The sequence below is a fragment of the Onychostruthus taczanowskii genome, unplaced genomic scaffold (genome assembly GCF_017590055.1).
Source record: "Onychostruthus taczanowskii isolate IOZ18803 unplaced genomic scaffold, ASM1759005v1 scaffold122, whole genome shotgun sequence".
NCBI classification, from domain to species: Eukaryota; Metazoa; Chordata; class Aves; order Passeriformes; family Passeridae; genus Onychostruthus; species Onychostruthus taczanowskii.
Genome location: NW_024498374.1, coordinates 895,577 through 917,375, shown reverse-complemented (window position 1 = coordinate 917,375; position 21,799 = coordinate 895,577). Strand labels below are relative to the sequence as shown.

General features: G+C 37.8%; 1 protein-coding gene across 1 annotated transcript in view; it reads left to right on the top strand.

Annotated features, from left to right (window-relative positions):
- Positions 1–20,907, top strand: part of PRDM6 (PR/SET domain 6) — a 73,651-nt gene extending 52,744 nt beyond the window's left edge. The window contains exons 5-7 of the mRNA XM_041395975.1: positions 3,034–3,376; positions 13,620–13,796; positions 20,793–20,907. Of these exons, the coding sequence (XP_041251909.1) occupies positions 3,034–3,376; positions 13,620–13,796; positions 20,793–20,907 (635 nt within the window). The remainder of the gene's footprint in view (positions 1–3,033; positions 3,377–13,619; positions 13,797–20,792) is intronic.
- Positions 20,908–21,799: the final 892 nt, after the last annotated feature.

Genomic DNA, 21,799 nt, shown 5'->3' with positions numbered 1-21,799 from the left:
CTTCCAACTAAAACCATTCTATGATTCTCTGATTCTATGGCATTTAATGAAAGTTGCAGTATATTTAAGGTGAGGTGATACATTTACACTGTGCAAAATTATGGTATGGTTAGAATCACTGTTCTGTATAAGCGATTAATTAATCTACTGAAAACAAGTTTGTTTGGTTCTCCCAATTGTTACTAGACCTATCACAAAACACTGTCTTGCCAAAACAGTAGTGCTTTGCAAGCCGAAAGGGCCTCTGTTGGTGATTCTTTTTTCTGTTACCTCTGATCATGTTGAGAAAAGCTTTGACTGGCTGTTTAAAGAGTATAGATCCTTGTGGTTAAACATAAAATCCTACTTTTAAAAATACCATCTGAATAGAAGCATCCTGAAATGATAATAAATCTCTATTCCATCCTGACCATCTCCATTTTCATCCATTCTTTTACCTGTTCTCAACATTTTATTTCTAGTTTTCTAGGGATCCTCATGAAACTAAGCAGGAATAGTTACTTTTAACATAGAAACAATCTAATGCTGGATACCTTTGTCTGTAATAGAAATGGGTGATCCAGGCTTTACTGCTTGTGTCTGAGACTTGATTAGAGCTTGCATCCATTTCGGCAACTATAGGTTGCATAGGTATCTATGTAGTGCAAGAAAATAATGCACCCGTTGACTTTGTCTAAAGTAACTCTGTGACTGCCCACACTTAGTAAATTACGTAGAAGGTGTATGGTTTTGGTCCTTAGACACTTAAACAGCATGAACTACTAGGAAAAACTAGTGTCTTGTAGCAACTTAAATACTGAATCATGCAGCAATTAAACAGCAAGATGGGAGGGATTAAACTGTCAAAAATAAACATCCTTTCCCATCTTGAGTTTTCAAGTCTGTTGAGTTTGAGAAAAGTTTAAAAGAAATTTAGTTTCTGGCAGAAGGATTTGCTGATGAAAGTTGTGCTCTACAGTGTACAGTACAGAAATATTATTTTTTTCTTTCAGAAATTGAAGGCTACAAAAATTTTATTTGAAAAGCATTATGGCTAATATCTATAAATATTGTCTCTTGCTATTTCTCTGTGAGACAAACTAGAGTTTCATCCATAGAGACACTGTCATGAATAGATGAAATGAATCTGTGACCACAGAGCCAGCTGCAGACTGATATAGGACTTCAGTCCCACTTAAAATCCCAGAATGTACCTTCTGCTTATCTTCTGCACAGGGATATTGCCAGCAGCACAAGTTCTGCCTATATTCCTTAGGTCTTTAGTAGCCTGATCTCATTGTTTCAGTGGACTTTTATGACCACAATTTAAATAAAAGAAAAGAAGAAAAAGGAAAAGGTGATCTCCTTCTTCTGAGTATATTGAGGCAAAATGAAATTATACAAATTGCTCCTGGTACTGAAGAGACGTAGAAGATGTATTCTGTGTCTGGAAACTTGTGATAGACAGCTCCATGGATGTAAACCTATTTAGAAATGAGGCTCTCAGATACTAAAAAAAGAATAGATTAGGAAGGACCTCAACTGACATAAATTAAATATCTTGTAACAATATAATATTGGAATTGTTATGATTGATCTATCAGAACATAACTCTAAAGCAACTGGCATGCTCTAAAATATTACCAAATATTAAGTTGTTTTGGGGATTTTTTTTTTGTTTGCTTGTTTGTTTGGGGTTTTTTTACACTTAATAATATTGGCTGATTCCAGCTTACAATTGAAATTTAATTCTCATGTTTGCTCTTAGAAATCTATCATCATGCATGGTCAAAACAGAGTTGTAGTTTCTAATCATCAGTTTAATACCTGCTGGGTACCTATTTGTATGTATAAACAGTTTGTGATAGTAACTAAATTTGGGTACAGAGAGCTATATGTCTATAATATATTTAATTTAAAAATTTCCATTAAAATATTAGCTCATGGGCCTGAGTTAGAATCCAAAATTAGAAAGCAGTAGAAGCTACTCGGTCCAGTGGCATAAATTATATTTTTGCATTGTGGTGCAAGCTTTTGTCAGCTGACTATTTTCCACAGGACTCTTGCCTCATTGACTGTATGATCTACATGGTTCTCAAGGTGTGAGGCAGCTGTTCAATTTCTTCCACTTGCTTCACCTCCTGTCTTCCTTGTCACAAAACATTAAAATTCAGCACTAAATCACTTTGTGAAAAGCATATTGCATTTGTCGCTGAAATATCTGAGAGCCTCATAAGCCATAGTTAATTGATGATCATAAGAGTAGAAACAATTTTCATGGGACTTTAAAACATTTTTATGCCTGTTTTGTATGTGGGAGACTGATGCATGAAGGTCTCTCTGCCTGTACTTTGCAGTGTTACATGGTGACCTACCTGCTATTAACCTCAGGCATATAAGATACATTATGAAGTCCCTGGCTTCTTTCTGCATTGGCAGTGTGAATATCTGTGAGATGTAATACTATAATATCCTTAGAGGCCACCCATTCATAGGATAAGGGGACTATTGCTGCAGTAGATATTTAAGCCCTGTTGTACCTCAAGGAGGTTCCCAGCAGGGATTTTTTTTCTCCATGCTCTCAAAATTCATGCTTGTCTGTGATATAGCAGCCAGACATGCTGACTGCAACATGCAGAGTCAGGGCATCAGAAGTGGTGCAGCTTTTTCTTTCAGATGACAATCCCATAGTGTAATAAAAGTATATCACAGTCAGGCTTTTCTGGGTCCTTTCCGTCTCAGACACTCCCTTGCATGAATTTTCATTTCAGTGTCACAGAATCAGCACCATCCATTCAGATCATTGTCTCATTCAAGCCCTTCTTTTTTTTTTTTTTTTTTTTTTTTTTTTTTCCACCCCTTCAAAATTGTTGTTTCTTTCAATCCGTTTTTTTTTTTTTTTTTTTTTTTTTTTTTTGTCCTTTGTTAAAGTAAAATTGTTTCATTGTAGTCTCAAGAAAAAGGATGTTGATATTTTTTTGGTGTCTCCCAAAATTGCATAAGTTTTGAAAAGGCATAAAAAGGATCTTATTTACTTTTCTTGTTTTCTCCCAGTGAATGTCCCTTCGACTGTAATGGAGGCCATGTCCAGACAAGACACCCTACAGCCATTTAATAAAAGTAGCAAACTATCCCCTGCCACTCCACAGCGATCTGTAGTATTTCCACAGACTCCGTGTAGCAGAAATTTTTCTCTCCTGGATAAGTCTGGGTCCATCGAGTCAGGATTTAACCAGATCAGTGTCAAAAACCAACGAGTTCTTGCAAGCCCAACTTCAACAAGCCAACTAAATTCTGAGTTCAGTGACTGGCATCTTTGGAAATGTGGGCAATGCTTTAAGACTTTCACCCAGCGGATCCTCTTACAGATGCATGTGTGTACGCAGAACCCCGACAGGTAAAGCCCAGGCTCTCTTTATTTCTGTATCTACTGATAGCCAGATCCACTGCTTTCTTCTTTTATCAAGCTGTTATCATTTACAAAACCAAACCATTATTATGAGGAGCCTGTATGATATAATTCATCTGCAGCTGCGTGAAGTAAGCTGATAAAAACTATTGCTTGCCTTCACTATTTGTAAAAATATTCAGTGCCTAAATGTGCAGATAAAAGGAAATAGCTAAGGATATAATCTTGTTTTCAGAATGGTCTGGTACATCTGATGGAGGCAACAAAATAGAATGAAAATTTATGAATATCATAGATGGAAAAAATGAGGTCAAGATAATTAAAAGTCTCTCTGTCTTCCAAAGATAATCTAACTTGCTGCTCAGTGGCTGTCACAGTCATTTCAGGGTTCACCTATAGTGTGCAATGCGTATGAACTTAATTAAGTACTAAGAGGTAATGAATTGGAATTTTTTGCTTAGTACTATTTTTCTTCATAGCATGCAAACCCATAAATCGTAGAAAGCTGTCAAAAGGAAATACCTACTCCACCAGTGATGTGGAGGAAAACAGATGCCACTTATTCAATAAACTAATATCCACACAGAAGAAAAATGTTGACTAGATACCTCAGAGTCAAAGTTGGTTTGAGAGTTTGTCAATACAGAATTTTATGGCTGTGAACTGAGGATGAAATTTAGCTGAACAAGTGAATTAAAATTTCAGGTACTCTGACTGGTGGCACAGTAAATATAATGGAACCATTATTTATGAATCAAAGCTGGTTTATTTGACAATTTTGATAGCTGGCAGGACAAAAGACAAAAATCAAATTAATTCAATAAAAAAGGCTGCCTGTATTTTGTCTCTTCTTCAGCTGTGCAGATTTGAGCATAACAGCTGAATCCCTGAAAGGTTGTTCTAAAAGCAACATTTAATTGTGAATTAGAGTTTAAAAAAACACTAACAAAAAGTAGCAAAGACTGAGTCTGTGCATGTGTTCGTGTGCATGTCTGTGTCTGCTTGTGTACTTTGTGTGCTATCTACATGTACACATATGCTTGTGTGATTCTATGGGTATGGAGAGAATAAGTCCATTTTTCCAGAAGAAATGTCAAGCATGTTAGGGATTGATTAGATTCCAAGCTAATATTAAAAAAAATTAAAGAATTGATAATATTATGAATGTGAACAAGCCCTTTCAACATTTTTCTGGATTTTATGCTTGCCTCAGCAGAAGCAAATGCCTTGCTAAGGGAGCTGTAGGACAAAACTGGTGTCGCAAAATTTAGGTGTCACAATGTAGAATACTGGTCCTGAAAGGTCTGCTCTCCTACATCCCATGGACTTTCATGTTTCCGGTATTGAAGCATCCTAAGCATACTGTAAAGCATAAAACAGTGCATCCTGGAAGAGTCTAGAGACTGGAAAAGGCATGTTGTGAGGCCCTCCACATACCTTTGCAGTGATTCATCCAATCAGGTGCGACGCCTAGATTTGTTCCTTTGCTTGAACCAGTGACTTCCTTTGTGAAGAAGCACGTTGCAGATAATAGTTAATGCAAGAAGAGTCTCTCTTAATGGCACTATTCTTCACTCTAAGTGACAGCTAAATATTTATTTTGTCAGAGAAAGAAAATGAGTAAGTCTGTCTTACCATTAGCTCTTTCATTGTGGAGGTGAGAGATTAATTTTTTAAAATTACTTTTATTCCTTTTTTATTTATTTCCTCCTAAGCAGGTTGTGTCAAATATTGTCCAAAACACAGACTGGATTTCTGGTCTTCACTCTTAAAAGTGAACATTCTCCTTAGTAGGGTGCTGATTCATGGTGTCTTACCTCAGACTCTCCTGTGCCTACCCAGCCAGCAGCTTCCTCAGGAAAGTCTGGAGCATTGTCAGCTCAGAATAACCTAGGGCATAGTAGGAAATCATCTTGCTATGATTAAGGTAATTGCAATTAATTCCATGCTTGAAATTACCATAAATAACTGCCATAGGGTCTGGGTTATCATATCCTTGCTTAGAAACTATTACAGTTTGAGCTTACATCACAGGAAACTTTTTGTGTTTTAGTGGGTACCACTTATTTAGGGATACAGTGTCTAGAAAAAGTGGCCTTTGGTTTCTTAAACATTGTGCATTTTTCTAGATGAAAATATTTAAGTGTTGTGCAAAATTTCCAGGAGACATGAAAGTAAGGTATAATTTGTGAAAGAATACCTGCTTGCCAGCCCAAAGTTCTGGTTGCAGCTCTCTGTTTTTTATTTTCTCAATGACATCTGCAGCTCCACTTCAGCTGATATACAACTCCTCATTTATTGTCAGCAATTTGTGAGCACACCAGTCACTGCATCTTTGATGTGACTGAAACAGCAGGGCCTGTCATCTCTAGGAAATAGACTTTAGTCTATCTGCTCTGGCTTAGTATTTGTTTTGCAACAGTGCTGTGCAGGGAAAACACCTTTGAATCTATACAGAAGTCTGATTCATTGTCTAAAATACAAGAAAAACAGACTACTTGAAGCTTGAGAAATCCAAACAAAGATAATACAACAACTGATATTAAGAAAACATCGAAATGAGAGCAGATATAAATAGGCCATAATATACATAATTCCATGAAGTAGTAAGAAATAAACGATCGTATTTATCAGGCAGATCATTTAATAAATAAAAATAATTTTAAAACATTATGAATCCCAAATAGGAAAAATTATTAAAATCATCTGCTGTACTTTTTGCTTTATTTAAAGACTAAGATTTTAATTTAAAATCACTTTTAATTGTTTACTGGTTTACTTATGTACTTCTCCCTTTCCACCAAAAAGTTTTTAGCTTGTTTCATTTTTTAGGGCTTCTCTTTGAAATTAGCAGTAATTGGGTTTGAAGTGTGTGTGGGAGGTGGAAATTTAAATTTGTAAAATCTTGAACTCGGGAACCTTCTGAACCTTTAAGACTTGCTTAAGCCTTGACCAGACAGAAGCAATTTGAGAAGATATTTCTGGAAGCAAGAGTTGAAAAATTATTTTTGTAGGGCTTTTTTTTGTTTATTTTGTTGGGGTGGTTTGTTTTGGTTTTTTGTTTGTTTTTGTTTGTTTTGTTTTGATTTTGTTTGTTTTTTAAATTATTACTATTTCCTCTCTTCTGCTGCAGAAATTCCCAACACTTCTGTTTGTAAGGCTCAAAAAGGGGCTAACCAAAACACTTTATTATAATGAACAATTTTTATTTTAGTTTTTTTAACAGTAAACACTATTCTGATAATGACACAGTCTTTTTTAATGACATCACTCTTCCAAATCACTATGATCACCAGATTCAGGATACATTGGTGTTGAGGGAAGGCAGAAGGCTTCCGTTCTTAAGATTTCTGTGTGGCATATTTTCGTGTACAACCTGTACATCTGTATGATATATATTCTCATTGATTGTCAGGGATTCAAGTTGAGAATCTAAGGGAAAGCACACTCCATAAATGTGTTCATGGATGATAGATTAGGGATGTGATCTGGCACTCACAATTCTTCTTTACTCAAAAGACATTAGACTTACATTTTCCAATATCACCTCAATATTAAATAGTAAGCATGTTTTGTTTTGTTTTGCTTTTCTTAACAGGAAGTTGAAGTTACCAATTTAATGTTTTTCTCTAATATCATGGCTTAGTCCATTTTGTGTTTATATTTTCTTTATAGGTTCTGTGTCTTTGACCTTGATGCTCTCCCCAAGTCTACTAATTGATTTGAACCTCTCCAAAACAGACTTCTAAAAAATAAGTGTTTTGAGCAAGAGTTGTCTATTTCTGTTTATTGAGCATTGCTCAGTTAAAGTAAACTTCATGCTGAATTTAATGCTGGTTCTTGCATAAACTTCTCATAAAGGTTTGCAAGTGCCCAGTACTCAGAGCTAAAAACAATAAAGGTCTACAGAGCAGCAACTCTCCCTGACAGCTTCAGAAGCTAGCAGATGCTCCAAGTGTGCTGGCTTTCTGTTTTGGCTGGTTTCTTCCCAAGCATTTGTAACAGATGATTGCAGAATTCCCAGCAGGTCCGGCTCTGCCATCCTTGCTGCTGCACGGTGTCTGAGGTGCTCAGGACAGCAGCTGTGCTGCTTGAGGGGAGCACCAATGCAGCAGGGGATGTGGAGTCCAGAGGCAGTGAAGGTAACCACCCATGGCTCTGCTGATGCTTGGGATGTTTCTGTGTGCAAGTTAGCAGTATCCTGATGTGTCACTTTGCTCTCCAGCCTTAATTCGACTTGCTAGAAGAAGATATTCCACAAAAATACCTTCCTTTGAGAGAAATTGTGACCTAACTCCTCTGACTGCAGCTGTGCCCTTAAAGCTGTGCCTTGTATAAAGGCCAGATCCTGAGAACTGATGCTGGCCCCACTTCAACATGCTGCTCGTGGGGTTTCTTGCAGAGGCTGTGGCATGGCAGCCTCCATCCTATAACAATGAGAAATGCTGTCCTGGGTTCAAGGGAGCCCTGTGTCCCACTCTTTGAGACCATGGGATCAATCACCTTTTTGAAGCCCAGGAGCAAAGAGGAAATCAGGTAAAACCACCAGGATGCCTGCACAGATGAATGGGGAACTCCTGGATGAATTCAAAGACAAAAAGGAAGCCTCCAGAGGATGCAAGCACAGACAGGTAGCCTGGGAGATATACAGACAGATTGTCTAAGCAGCCAGGAATCCCTTTGGGAAAGCTAAAGCCCTGATAAGATTAAATGTGGACAGGGACATCTAGGACAACAGAAGCTTCTGTTGTTACATCAGTGATAAAAGGAAGACCAGGGGCAATGTGGGACCACTCTAAAAGGAAGCAGGAGGCCTGGTGACCTAGGACATGGAAAAGGCTGAGCTAGTCAATAACTTAACTGGCAAATGTTCACACCACTCATGTTGCAGAAGGCAAAAGCAGGGACTGGGAGAATGAAGAACTGCCAGCTGTAGAAGATTAGATTGAAGACCATCTAAAGAACTTGAAGATGTGCAGGTCCCTGAGGCCTGGTGAGAAGCATGTGCACGCCCTGAGAGAAATGGTGGATGAAGCAGCTAAGCCACTTTTGGTCATATTTGAGAGGTCAAGGCAGTCTGGTGAAATTCTGCCAATTCAAAAAGGGGTAACATAACCTCCGCTGTTTAAAAAAAAAAAAAAGACCTGGAGAATTACAGGGCAGTCAATCTCACCTTGGTACTTGGCAAGACCATGGAGCACATCCCCCTGGTAACTAAGTTAAGGCACATGGAAAAATAATGGGGTGACTGATGATAGCCAATGTGATTTCACTAAAGGCAAATCATGCCTGACAAATGTGGTAGCCTTCTACAGCATTGTTTACAGAGCTGGTGAATACAGAATAGAGACTAAGGTCATCTACCTGGACCTGTGCAAAATGCACACAGCAGCCTTGTCTCTGAAGTGAAGAGACACGGTTTGATGGTCAGATCTCTCAATAGATAAGGAATTGGCAGGAAAGTTGCACTCAAAAGAGTTGTGGTCAATGGCTCATTATCCAAGTGGAGACCAGGGATATTCCTTAGAGGCTGCTATTTTGGCTGATGCTATTTAGCACAGCAGTGTTTGTTGGTGAAGGACAGAGTGACCTTGTCTGGTTGGAAAGGTGGGACTGTGTGAACATCATGAAGTCCAACAAGAGCAAGTGAAAGGTCTTAAGAGTGGTTCAGTCCAATCCCAAGCACAAATACAGGCTGGTTAGAGAATGGAATGAGAATACTCCTGAGGAAAAGGACTCAGAGATTTTGGGGGATGAGAAGCTGGATATGAGCCAGGGGTGCACTTGCAGCCCAGAAAGCCAAACATGTCCTGGGCTGTGTCAAAAGCAGCATGAGCAGGAAGTTATTCTTCCCCTCTATTCAACTCTTGTGAAACCCCACATGAAGCACTGCATCCAGCTCTGGGGATTCCAACATTAGAAGGATGTGGATCTCCTAGAGAGAGTCTAGAGGACAATCCCAAAGATGATCAGAGGAAAGAGGGGTCTCAAGCTCAAAGGTTGAGAGTGTTTGGGCTGTGCAGTGTAGCGAAAAGTAGGGCTCAAGGACATTTTATATGAGCTTTCCAGTACACATAGGAGCCTGCAAGAAAGCTGGAGAGAGACTTTTTGTGAAGACATTTAGTGATAGAACAAGGGATAATGGCTTTAAACTGAAAGAGGGTAAATTTAGATGGGATGTAAGAAAGAAATTCTTTAGTGTGGATGTAATGAGATAGACTTGAAATTTTCCCAGAGAAGATGTCGATGCCCTGTCCTGGGAATGATCAAGGCCAAATAGGATGGGGCCTTGAGTGGAGGATATCCCTGCCCATAGCAAGGGATTGGAAACAAGATGGTCTTTAAGACCCCTTTTGACACAGACCATTCTATGATCATGTTGGTTTTTTACTTAGTTGTCAACACGGAAAAAAGCATTTTCAATCACATGCCAGTCTTTCCTTTCAGCCGGTACTCTTTTCTAGCTCTTTCTGAATAAAAAGAATACAATGCTGAGCTGTTTTGTCTCACTGGGTTGAGGGAGTTTCAATGACAAAGTTACAAATATTCAGGAACTCACTCCTACAAGCAATTTCTCTTCTAAGATTACACTTGAATTCCATATGCCCCTTGAAAAGAGCAAATTCACTTCTGACGAGGCCACACTAAACACCTATTAATCATAAACAAAAGAGCTGAAAATTCAGTGGAAAATAATGATTGGATTTTCCAACGTTCTAATAATTCAAAGAGTTTACAACTTATGATGTAGAAAATAAATTTATAATACTTAGAAACACTTAGGAGTCAGAATTTGGTAAATATATACTTTTTTTTGGCAGAGGAATAGTAAAAGACAAATAAAGCTATATCGGTTTTGCTAAACAAAAATCTAGAAAGAATTAATCTAAATGTACAGCTGTCTCTCAGTATCTATTTCAGATGAACACATATGAATTTTTCTACTCATGCTTTGTACGTGTTAGGGGTTCTACATTCCCGGCTCAAAGCATGAGCTTTGGTGAGGTTCAGTGAGCCTTATAGGGAAGCATGACTTTTGTACTGGTCCTATACATGATGTAGTTTCACCCAGAAAAATATCAGCTGCAAAAGTAATAAATTTTAATACAGGAAAAGACCTCACCAAACAGCAAAATAATTCAAGAGATTGTCTATCTTAGAGAGCAAAATTTATTCCTTAGTGTTTTCATTTTGAAAAATGTGTCTTGTGCACCTTGGAAAAGTTAAAATTATGAGTTACCACAAACCCTGAAAACTATTACATTAGAATTGCCCTCAGAATTTCAATTTAGATGGCCTGTGTTCCTGTACGGGCCATCATATAGTCAGAGACTTTAGGATTCAGGTCTCTAGAAAAAGCTGATGGATTCTAAATGTCAGTAAACCTAGATAGCTTAACAATTATGCATGGGATTAATAACAACAGTGTAACTTTTCCAATAGGAAAATTTTCTTCTGGGTAAGTAGATTTCCTTTCTTTAAGCTCAAAAAGAAAGATGTGGAGCTAAAAGCTAAAAGTATTCAATCCAGCAGTGGATTTTTGAAAGCACAGCCTATGAAGACCAACACTTCTGTCCCTTTGTTGCTGTTCCTCCTTGTCTGCAAAACTGTTATAGCGAGGTCACCATCTGAATTCATTGTCCCAGTGCAGACAAAAGTGATGGCAGAAGACATAACTGCTACATCAAAGGCAGGCGTGCTCTGCCCATGTCAATGTACTCACTGAACCGAGCGCTGCTCGTGTTCAGTCCTTCAGCACCGCTTTCATTTTTTTTGAACAATAACATATTGATTTTATTTTCTTTCAAGAAAAAAAATTCCAAGCACAGTAAAATTGTTACCAGAGAACAGAAAGATAACTTTTGTACTTATTGAATGCAATTAGTTTTTTTTGCTCTTTGAAAAATAGTAGTATCCAAAAGTTGTCAGAAGTTGGCATATTTAAATCCACAATTGTGCAAATTAGAGCATTTTTAAGATGATACAGTATTTTAATGCATTTTTAGGCTCTCTTTTTAAAATTAATTTAACCTAATGTGTGTCATTTATCTAAGCTTAAAAAAAAATTACCCATTTTAGCTTTAATTAGAATTACCTGGATATAAACTGGATAAATTTGTCCTCTGCAAAGAGAAGAGTAACTTCTTTAATAGTTTTTGTCCCAAGATGTGAATCAATCAGAAAAATGGAGTCAAAGTGATCTAACAATTGGTGATCTTTTGCAGGGTTGATTTACTTGAGCTTAAGTCAGTGAAATATATTCTGAGTATTTTGTAAAGAAGACATTTATTTTGAGCCAATGAACCCATATTGTTTGGCATCACAATGTTCACCTATATCTGGTTTAAAATTTTCACTGTTTACAGAAAAGTTACAGTGTGAATTTTCACTGCATTAATCACACTGATTTATTTATCACTTTAAAAAATAAAAAGATTAATTTACTTTATGTAGCATTGCATCACTTTTTGTGGTTGCTATTAAAAATAGATAACCAGAGGCTAATAGATAGTTAATAGAGGTTAATAGTCTCCTTCACTATTGAAAAAATCAATGTTTCTTGGATATGGAATATATTATTGCATTATTTTGCTTAAAAGTGTTTGATTACTGCATTTACCAATTATCTTTGTTTTACCAACTCTTGAAATTTCATACTAAATTTGATAAATATCTTCTGTGCAAATTAACTTTGGACTCCAAGAAAGGTGAAAACTTGACATGTTACTACTTGTCTTTCAGTAAGAGAAACAGAAAAACACTTTCTTGGGTTTTGGGTTTTCCTAATACTATTTTACATACATCTGTGTATCTTTAAGGGCCGCATCATCTAGCCTTCCACAGTTTTCATATCTTACTTTCAAACTTGTTGGAGAGTAGTTAGATTTTCAAATGCAAGTAATTAAAATTGTAAGCTATTGAGTTATTGATGAATACTGAGCTATTAATCAAGCTAAAAAATTCTACAATCAGGGTTCAGCGCTCTGAAGCACTGTAAAATAATAGTATTTGTGTTCAGTGATGCAAGTAGCCACAATTAAGCAGTTCACTTGACAAATTAAATAGTTCACTTTATTTTGCACTTAATTGAATTGTACATGCCTGGTCATCATTGTCTCTTTCCCTTTAGTTTTGGTTTCTAGCCATTTAAACATATACATTTATTACAGAGAGAGCAATTAAGTTGTGTTGGCCATTGGCTCTGGAAACACAGACACCAAGAGTTAAAATGTTGTGAAGGGTAAAAATCGTTATTATCCCTCCAGAAAAAAAGATCTTAGTTTTCTTAGCAAACAGTCTGATAAGCATTTAGGACTCTGCTACTAACTTAAAACAAATGTGAAATGGAAAAAAAAAACCCTTGTAGGATGCTGATACAAGGCCACTTTTACCTAAGAGAAATATATAGACATGGTTTCTTGGCATTTTATTTTAGCTAGCATTTCAGCAGACCAGTCTCACATTGCTGTCCTGCATCCCTTTTTTTCTGTGTTTGCAGTCTGCTTGTTATGACAGTGAATTTGTAACATATCAGTCAGTTTTGTGTGTCTGTTTGTTATGTTTACTTTTAACAAGATATGTTGTTGAAAACCTGGGTTCTGGGTTTCCTTTCAAGATCCCCAAAATAGGCATTTTCAATCTAGATGGGAGAAAAAATGTTAATGAAATGTAAAGATTTTCAACTGAAATAAGATTACAGAAAGATAATTGTAATACAGTGGTGATTTTTTCCAAATCTCTTATTGAAATCAGTGATCTCTAAAAACCCCCAAAGCAATATGAGGAGTTTAATTGTGAATAGCTACAGAATAATGATAGGATGTAGACAAAACCAACAGGCATGCATTTGCAAGTAAGACTACACCAACAGACAGAGGATTTCATGGACCCCTCAGCTCCAATGTGTGTGGATTTTTTTTTTTTTTTGACTAAGGAGTACTGTTGAGTTTGAGAGAACTGAGGCAGGCAGACATGCAGTGCGAGCTCACTAGTTTGCTGATTTATGGTTTTTGGGTCCCATAGACTCTCATTTAATTCCTGCCCAAGAATTTCACATTTGTTAAAGAGGTTGTGAAGTTTTGGGTTTTTGTTTCCCAAGAAAGACCCAGAGAAGGGCACCCACAGTTCTCTTTGGAAATTACTGTGAAGATCAGGACCCCCCTCCCATGTGTTTTCCTGCTCATGCCAACAGAAGGCACTGATGGCGTGCTGTTTCTCTTTCCCACTGCAGGCCCTACCAGTGTGGTCACTGCTCCCAGTCTTTCTCGCAGCCGTCGGAGCTGAGGAACCACGTCGTGACGCACTCCAGCGACAGGCCTTTCAAGTGCGGCTACTGCGGGCGCGCCTTTGCTGGTGCCACAACGCTCAACAACCACATCCGGACACACACTGGGGAAAAGCCCTTCAAGTAAGTACTTGAAGCCAGCAGCTTTTGCCAGCTGAGATTAGAGAGGGAAATGCGCTGCTGCTGCTCACTAGCATGGCCAGCACTCAGCAGATGTTCCCTTGAAAGCCAAGGTCAGACCATGAGGTAAAACTAGTGGTGTTGTTAAAATCAGAATTTATATGGATTTGTTTTTGAGTTTCTCGAAAGTTTCTTGTACAAGTTCCTGTTGTCTAATGATACCTTGATTGTTTTAATTAAGTGGCAAGCTGCTGCCAGAGAACCACAGCTGAAAATATGATCAAGACTGAGAGAGGCCATGCTGTAAGAATACTAATATGATTCTTTGATGTCTATATGCTGAGGTAGATGGAGCTTCACTTAAAAGCTAATTTGGCTATAGTTATATATGGAGGGGAAATATGCACCTTCTTTTAGTCTCAGATGCACTGGAGAGAAAATGTAACTCTGACTTGTGGCATAAGTTTTGAAAGATCATAGTAATAAATTGAAAGTGTTAAGCTGTCCAAGGTATAAGAAAAAAAAAAAGTCACCTAATAAAGATGATTTTACATTAAATAGACTTCTTTAGTTTCTGAAGTTTTCACTACTGATATTAAAACTAAGCACATACCTGTCTCAGAAATCTTCCAGCAGTGCTCATTTCCAGCAATTGTACAGCTGATCCAGGTATATTTTAGCCTCTGTTGTGCAAGACTCTGTCTACTAAACAGGAAGTGTTCTCCAAAGCAGAAGAAATATATCCCGTACTTGTGTCTTCGTCTTGGCTGAACTGACAGGCTCAGAGTATATATATGTGGTCACTGGAGCAATTCCACCTAATGTATAGATATCACTTCTTTTGGAAGCTTCCTGGATGTTCCTAGGAGGAAGGGGTATAAGTGTAGAAGAAGGTTTGTGTCTCTCCCAGTTCTCCGAGTACTGTCTGTTCTCTTTCTACTTTTCTCTGTTTGACCTTTTTTCCCCCTACTTTTGCCAGACAGCGCTTTTGATCTGGTTAATGTAAGAGGCTCAGCCGTGGGGCCTGTCAGAACCCCTCATAACAAGCCCGACAGAGATACTGGTGAGCACGCTCTGCCTCCATATAAGGCTGGAAGGAAGCACAGCCTCCCTACATGTCTTTGCTGGAGGCAAAGGGGCAGAGCCAGGAATAAAATGCTGCATATCCAGTAGAGAAGGACTTGCATAGTGGAAATCATGGCTAGGATAGCGTGGAGACTTGGAACATCTAAGTATCGACTTCTCTTGAACCAGTCTGTTGACTGCTCCGAGCCCACAGAAAGTGAGCCAAAAATGGTGTGAGCAATCAGATTGATTTTATCTAGTTGCTGTGTAAATAGATTTTAGTAATTAATGGAAGAGGTTTCCAGGTCAGAATGGAAAATAGATTTCGTTTAATGTTAAGGTGTTACTTATGTGTAACCTTGTTGACTCCACTTAATTTTTTTCCTTAACATCCTCTTTTTGTCATGTTTCCAATAGATCTGCTATTTTGCCCCATTTAGAGTCATTGTTTTCCCCTTTGCTTTACTAATTTTTTTTTACCCTTTTCCAAAATGGACTTGATTACAGCACAATTTCATTTGTGAAAGAGCTGAATGTATGTAATACGACCGACAAGAGGTCTGGGATTTGTTTTTTTTGGTTTGGTTTGGTTTGGTTTGGTTTGGTTTTGTGGGGTTTTTTGAGGTTTTGGGACTTTTTTTTTTTTTTTGTTATGTTTTTCCCTGCTCATGTGGAAGCATTCAAGTATTCCAGGATATATCTGACTATTAAGTTGCAGGACAGAACAACAACAAAAAAAAAAAACCTGTATGCTTTGTTCTTATTCTTTATGATGTATGGCATAATTTCAGTAGTGCAAGGTGTTTCTTTAGTTTCTTCCTCAAGCACAAGAAACAGTAGTACCATTTTCTCTCTGGAAGGCTTGTTAAAGTATTTGCACTAAGCTGACTAGTAACTTCATGTGAAGCTAAAACTGGAGCTGCAGATCTTCCCATTCCTGCTAGTCAGATAAGAGGACACACAAGCCTTGATCCTGCAAGCTGTTCAAAAGGGCAGATTTGTCTCTCTTGCAGGACTACTTGCATTTGAGGGAGGAGGGGCAGAAAAATTATCCAGAAATCAATCTATTATCTCTGCTGGAGGAAAAAGAAAGACCTGCAACTCATCTTGATATCTCATCACTGTTTGGATCCTTGTTTGGAAAAGGGTTGCTCAAGATCTGGTGTTAAGAAAGTTTAGGAAAAAGCCTTCAACAAATTCCATTAAACAAGAACCATAAATAGAATTAACAAAATTTCTCTCTCTTGATCATGCAACATAGGTTTAAAATGTTTGTTTATGAAGGAATTTTGAGAGTACACTTAGACACACACACACTCACAAAAAAAAAAAAAAAAAAGATGGAAAAGACCACTGAGATAGTGTTTCTGTACTCCAGAGAAATTTGTATTTGTGGTGATGTACACACTTCTTTTAACTAATATTTTTAATAGTAGAAAGAATTGCCATGCATGGATAGTGATAAATTACTTAAATTCTAGCTAAGTTATTTTAAAAATAACAGGTATAATTTTGAAGGTGCTTCTGCTATGCATGCAATCTCATGATTTCTAATGCTGTAGGGAAGCTATGTTCATATGTGGCATATAGACAAATTACAGTCAGCATGGATTAAGTCAGCAATGTTAAACACTAAGTATGTTTGTATGCATATTATTTCCAGAAGCCGGTTTTAAAAATGGTGAACATTGGTGACAGTATTAAAAAAATATTTCAGATTAATTGTTTTGTGAGAGGATGTTTGGGATTGGTTAAAAAGATTTTTCTGTGAGAGGGCATTTTCTTTGTAGGTCCTAGGTAAATTTGGATGTATGGTGGAAGACTTTTCTATTTTCTTTTCATTAAGATAACAATGCTAAGTGAGGTTATCTGTAGTCAAAGCTCTAGCTGAATTTGACTTTTCATGTCATCACAAGCTATCAAGCCAGCCTCACCACTGTAAAGTTTTTGTGTATTCTTATCTTACTGAAGTCTCCACTATGGCTGCTAGTCTGGGAACAAAGTTCTTAAGTAAATTAAAATGCAGGAGAAAAAGGAAAATTATTTGTCACCTCTTTCTCTTAATTTTTTCTCACCCCCTCCCTGCTTCCATTTCAGCAAAATTTAAAAATAGTGAGAGGATTTGCCTACAGAATCAGGGTAATTCAAAGATCTAATATTTAGGAGTCAATCCAAAATAATTAAGAGAAAAGATTCTTTCAGCCTCCAACATTTTTCACATTGTTTCTTACTGAAATGCAAAACTGGGGAGCATTCATTTTAGGTTGAATATGTATATGGTACCTGTAGTGACATCTCAGTGTTGTCAAGAGGGATTCTCTTTGGTTGATAATTTTTCTTGGATTTTTGATACCCTTCCAAAGGAGTTTAAAATGTAGTATTAAATGTACTTGTTGAATGAAATCTTAAAATGTTTATTTTGCGAGTATCAAGTTAATGTCTTTTTCTCTAAAATAGACCCTCAGCATTTTCTCCACGCCAAGCCTTTCACAGAGGTTGACATAAATGTGCGAATTAAACTAATCCTCACTGTCAATGTTTTGAAAGCACTGTGAAGCAAACAAGCAGACCAGTAACAGCGAGGGCTATCTAAACAAAATCAGAAACCCCAGTACTGTAGCAACATCCCAAAACTATTGGTGCACTTTGTGAACTTAAGAACAATTCTGTTTACCACCTCCACCCAAGCAAATCATACCAGGAAACCCTGTGGCAGAGTGAAGCCTTGAGGCTGAGGAGGCTGAATGTTATAGTGCATTGTTCATTACAATTACAGTGTACACAGACATTGTAAAAGAAGGCAACATGGATCCAGTTTTCACTGATGGTATCTAATTGTTTGAGGACTTTGGAATTGCTTTGGGCCTATATATGTCTGGGGCTATTTAGATTCCATTCAAATGCCATCACATGGCCTAAGCGGAAATTAAATTGTATCTCAATTAGTGTCATTATTGCCAATACATATATCTACAGTGCAGGCTTAGCCAAAATTCGGTATGTCTAGCATTCAGGCTTGGGCTCAGCCCCATAGTTGCTTGGTGTGTGGTCACATGAGATAATTTTCCTTTTTGACAATTTTGACTACTGTTCAAGTTTCCAACACAACATGAAACATGTATACAGGAACATGCACACAAAAACTCACCAATCTCATGCACAGAGCTTATAGGAGTGGTTATTCTGCTGTGATGGGCTGGGAAAGAATGGTTAGCAGAGGGAGAGACTGCATAGAGTACCTCACAATCCAGAAGAAAAACATTCATGCTCTTCTTTCCATTCCTACCCACTGTGAGACAGTAAATGCTGACTGCTGTGACACTATTATCTTCACCTTTTCTGTCAGTTTGTATCCAGCAACAACTTCTCTGGACCACACTGAAAAGAGGAATCAGGAGCCTAATACACAACTCTGCCCATAAGCCAGGTACTTATATATCCAAAACTATGGTCCTGAAAGAACCACCCAGATAATTTGGAAGTACTTAGAAAATCTCAGGCACCTTGGTTAATATCTGAAGGTTATCCAGGTACAAGATAAAGACAGGGGAATTAAGTGCTTTGTCAGAGGCTTTATTCTGACTTTTGCCCAAGGGCTGTGTAAGTGCAGACATCACAGTTTGACCAGCAGCAATGCTTGGCACCCACAGCCTTCCCATTCATAAAGGGCAGGTGCTTGTATCGAGAGATTTATCTTTTTTTTTTTCTTCTCTCTTTGGCATCCTTCTTTCCTGTGCCTTGGTGTTAGTGTATCAGCTTGTAGCTGGGAAGGTAGAGCACTCCTACAACAGAGGAATCTTGTGGATAAAGCCTAGGAAGTTGTATTTTAAAGAAATATAGTAAACCTTGCTCTGCACTTTCACTAGCAGTGCAAGGTGCTGAGTGAATGCCTGCCCAATTCTGGCCTCCCAGACAAGCTCCTGAAAAGATAAGGAGGCCTGCCACAGCAAATTATTTTAGTGGGTAACACTGTCTTTCGATCACTCTATAGCCTTTATCTAAGTCACTAATAGTGCCTTGGCATCTTGTTAGCCTGCATTTCGTTTATTTGGCCAGGCTCTTAAAATCCGGGCTTGCCACACCTGGTTTTATAGGTTATGTTGCAACTGTATCGCTTAACAGCTTAGTTAGGCAGGGATTCAAGCCTCCTTACTCATCAAGCAAAGTACTTGTCTTTGTAGACATCAAAATAACCAAACTATCAAGTTCAAGTAGACAGTAATATCTCATACAGACTAAGCTAACCCCCCAGCCTTAAAATTGATTATAATGCCTCTGTGATAGATATATACGTATGTATATAAAAATAATACAATAATTTGCAAGTTTGTCAGGCAATGAAAGGTAGTATATTTTGACACACTAATCCAGTAAGTAATCAGTTTTCTAATAAACAATCAGCAGTGCACTAATGTGTCATCAGCACTTCAGGAGCTCTGGAGAGTGGATGATCTGCACATAGACGTTAATGAATACCCCAAAAATCATTAAGTAATCAATACTTCTGAGTTATTTTCATTGAGCTGATAGGTCTGATACATTAAAGCTGACATTTTACATTTGTCAAGATCACAGTGCAGTTTTTAACAGTGGCATAGGATGTTAAAAATATTCCATGAAAGACAATCAAGGAAATACAACTTAAAAGTGTTGACATTTTAGATTGGTACAGTAACCTGGATGAATGACTCTGTAGTGTCTGTGCTAAATAGTCCTGAAGCAGAAATTTATCACCAAAAATTATTAATGTGAAGAATATCCACAATTATATCGAGAGATTTATCTATTTTTTTCTTTTTTTTCTTTTTTTCTTTTTTTTTTTTTTTTTTTAATAAACAGATCACTGACAGTTCACTTTCTATCCTTCACACCAGTGAAGAGAGAAAGATTAAAATGAATTAGCTGAGTCCATTGTTTTTCTCCTCTGAAGGTGAAGGATTCATTGAAGTGATACTTTTAGGGAGATATCTTTTTTGGAGATAAAACATCACATGGTACCATTAAACTGAAGATGGCTTTTGGAGCAAGCACGAGGAAAGATCTGGAGCATACAGGAAAGATCTGCTCCATCCATGTTTGTGACTCATCAGACCCTTCTCTAGTGTTCAGAATGCAAATCAAGAAGGCAGCATTTGGGAGATTAAATACAGTAGTTTGTCTTTAAGAGCAGGGATAAGGGATTAATTCCAAGGCAACCATAGCCCCTCCAAAATTCAATGGCTTTGTTCATTCATTCACACAGTATTTTTCTTGCAGATTATTCTGTAAGAGAGAACAGGGTAGAAAGGGAAACAATATAAAAGTGAAGCAATACTGATGGCCGTTATGAGTTCTTGCTCAACCCACAGATTTCTCAAATAGTGTGGATGTTTGCAGATAGTTAAGTAACCATTATATCTACGTGCCTTTTAAAAATGAATCCTACTACATGGTCAGGTCAGATAAACAAAGAATTTTCTCTTGTTCTGGGACTGAACAATTACTGCTTTGTGATTTCTCATCCTCCAATAGGCAATTGTGGATTTTAAAAAAGCAGAAGGTGAAATTCTATTTGTCATCAATTTCTCTTAGGGGATACAGAGCAGAAAACTGCAGACAAGCTGCCTCTTTGATGGCTCACTCCTAAAAATCTCTTTTTGTTCTCTATCTATTTGAACCGACAGTGATCAGAGCTACAGCAGGACAGGCCTCTCTGGAGAAATCACCTTCCCCCTGCCTATTGACAGATTCCTCTGTTCTGAATCAGACAGGCCTTGTCCCATCATAGGCATCAAGGCCTTGGAAGTAGCCACCAATTAAACCTCTTGAGCCAGTAAAATCTGAAGCCACTTTTGAGTGTCTGTTCTGATTAGGCAGGATGAGACAAAGCCCATCACCACCCCCCCGCCCCCAGAGCAGCTCCCTGGTCTCAATTTTCTCTCTTGCCTTCACCAGGTGCGAGAGGTGTGAGAGGAGCTTCACACAAGCCACCCAGCTGAGTCGACACCAGAGGATGCCCAATGAGTGCAAGCCAATAACAGAGAGCACAGAATCAATTGAAGTGGATTAACTGATTGACTGGTTGGAATTAAACTGCAAGGAAAGTCATGATTAAATGTCACGGACACTTAAGCAAAACCAAAGATTTCCTCTGAGCAACTTTCAATCAGTCCCAGAAAACCAAAAGCAGTAATAAAATAAGTAAGATGTTAAGAGATATTGATCCTGGCATGGAAGTGAGACCAGGAAAGAGATTATTTATTTATGACTAGGGATGAGTCTTATTTCAATTGACAAGTTACTTGGGACTGTTAACATTTCAAGTCCCTTCATGTATTGCTTTAATTCTAAAAGCCTTTATAATTGTTATTTAATGCCAAAGTGAGGAGTCTCAAGGGTTCTTCTGCTCATAGTTATGACTGAGAATGCACATGGACTTGTTTATTGTTGCACCTTTTTTGTAGCATGACTCAAAGGACCCAGATGTAATCTATACATTTGGCTGGGCTGGGCAAAGTTGATCTCAACATGGCTGTGATAGAAATTGCTGTGTGGGATGGAAAGTGATCATGAGCTATACCTGGGTCAGTGTCAGCCACCTCAGACCAAAGGGCATTCCATTTCCATAGTCTCATGCCTCACACTGTGTGCACTTTTTCATGCAACTAGTTTGCATTGGCGCTGCCATAGATATTCTGCAAAAGAAAAAAACCAAAAGCAAAAACAAAACCAAAAAATAGCAAAAAAAAAAAAAAAATGGAGTGTTGTATATCTGCAAATATATGTTATACAAAGAAACAAGTAGGGAGACTGTGTTAAACTAATGGAGCTTTCAAATTCAGCCTAATACCTATGAAAGACAGAGGTGGTAAAAAAGGATTTTAAACACTAAATATTCCAGTCCATGTGTAAATCATATTACAAGGAGCAGAAAACTGAGAAGACACTTCTGGTTTGGGTAA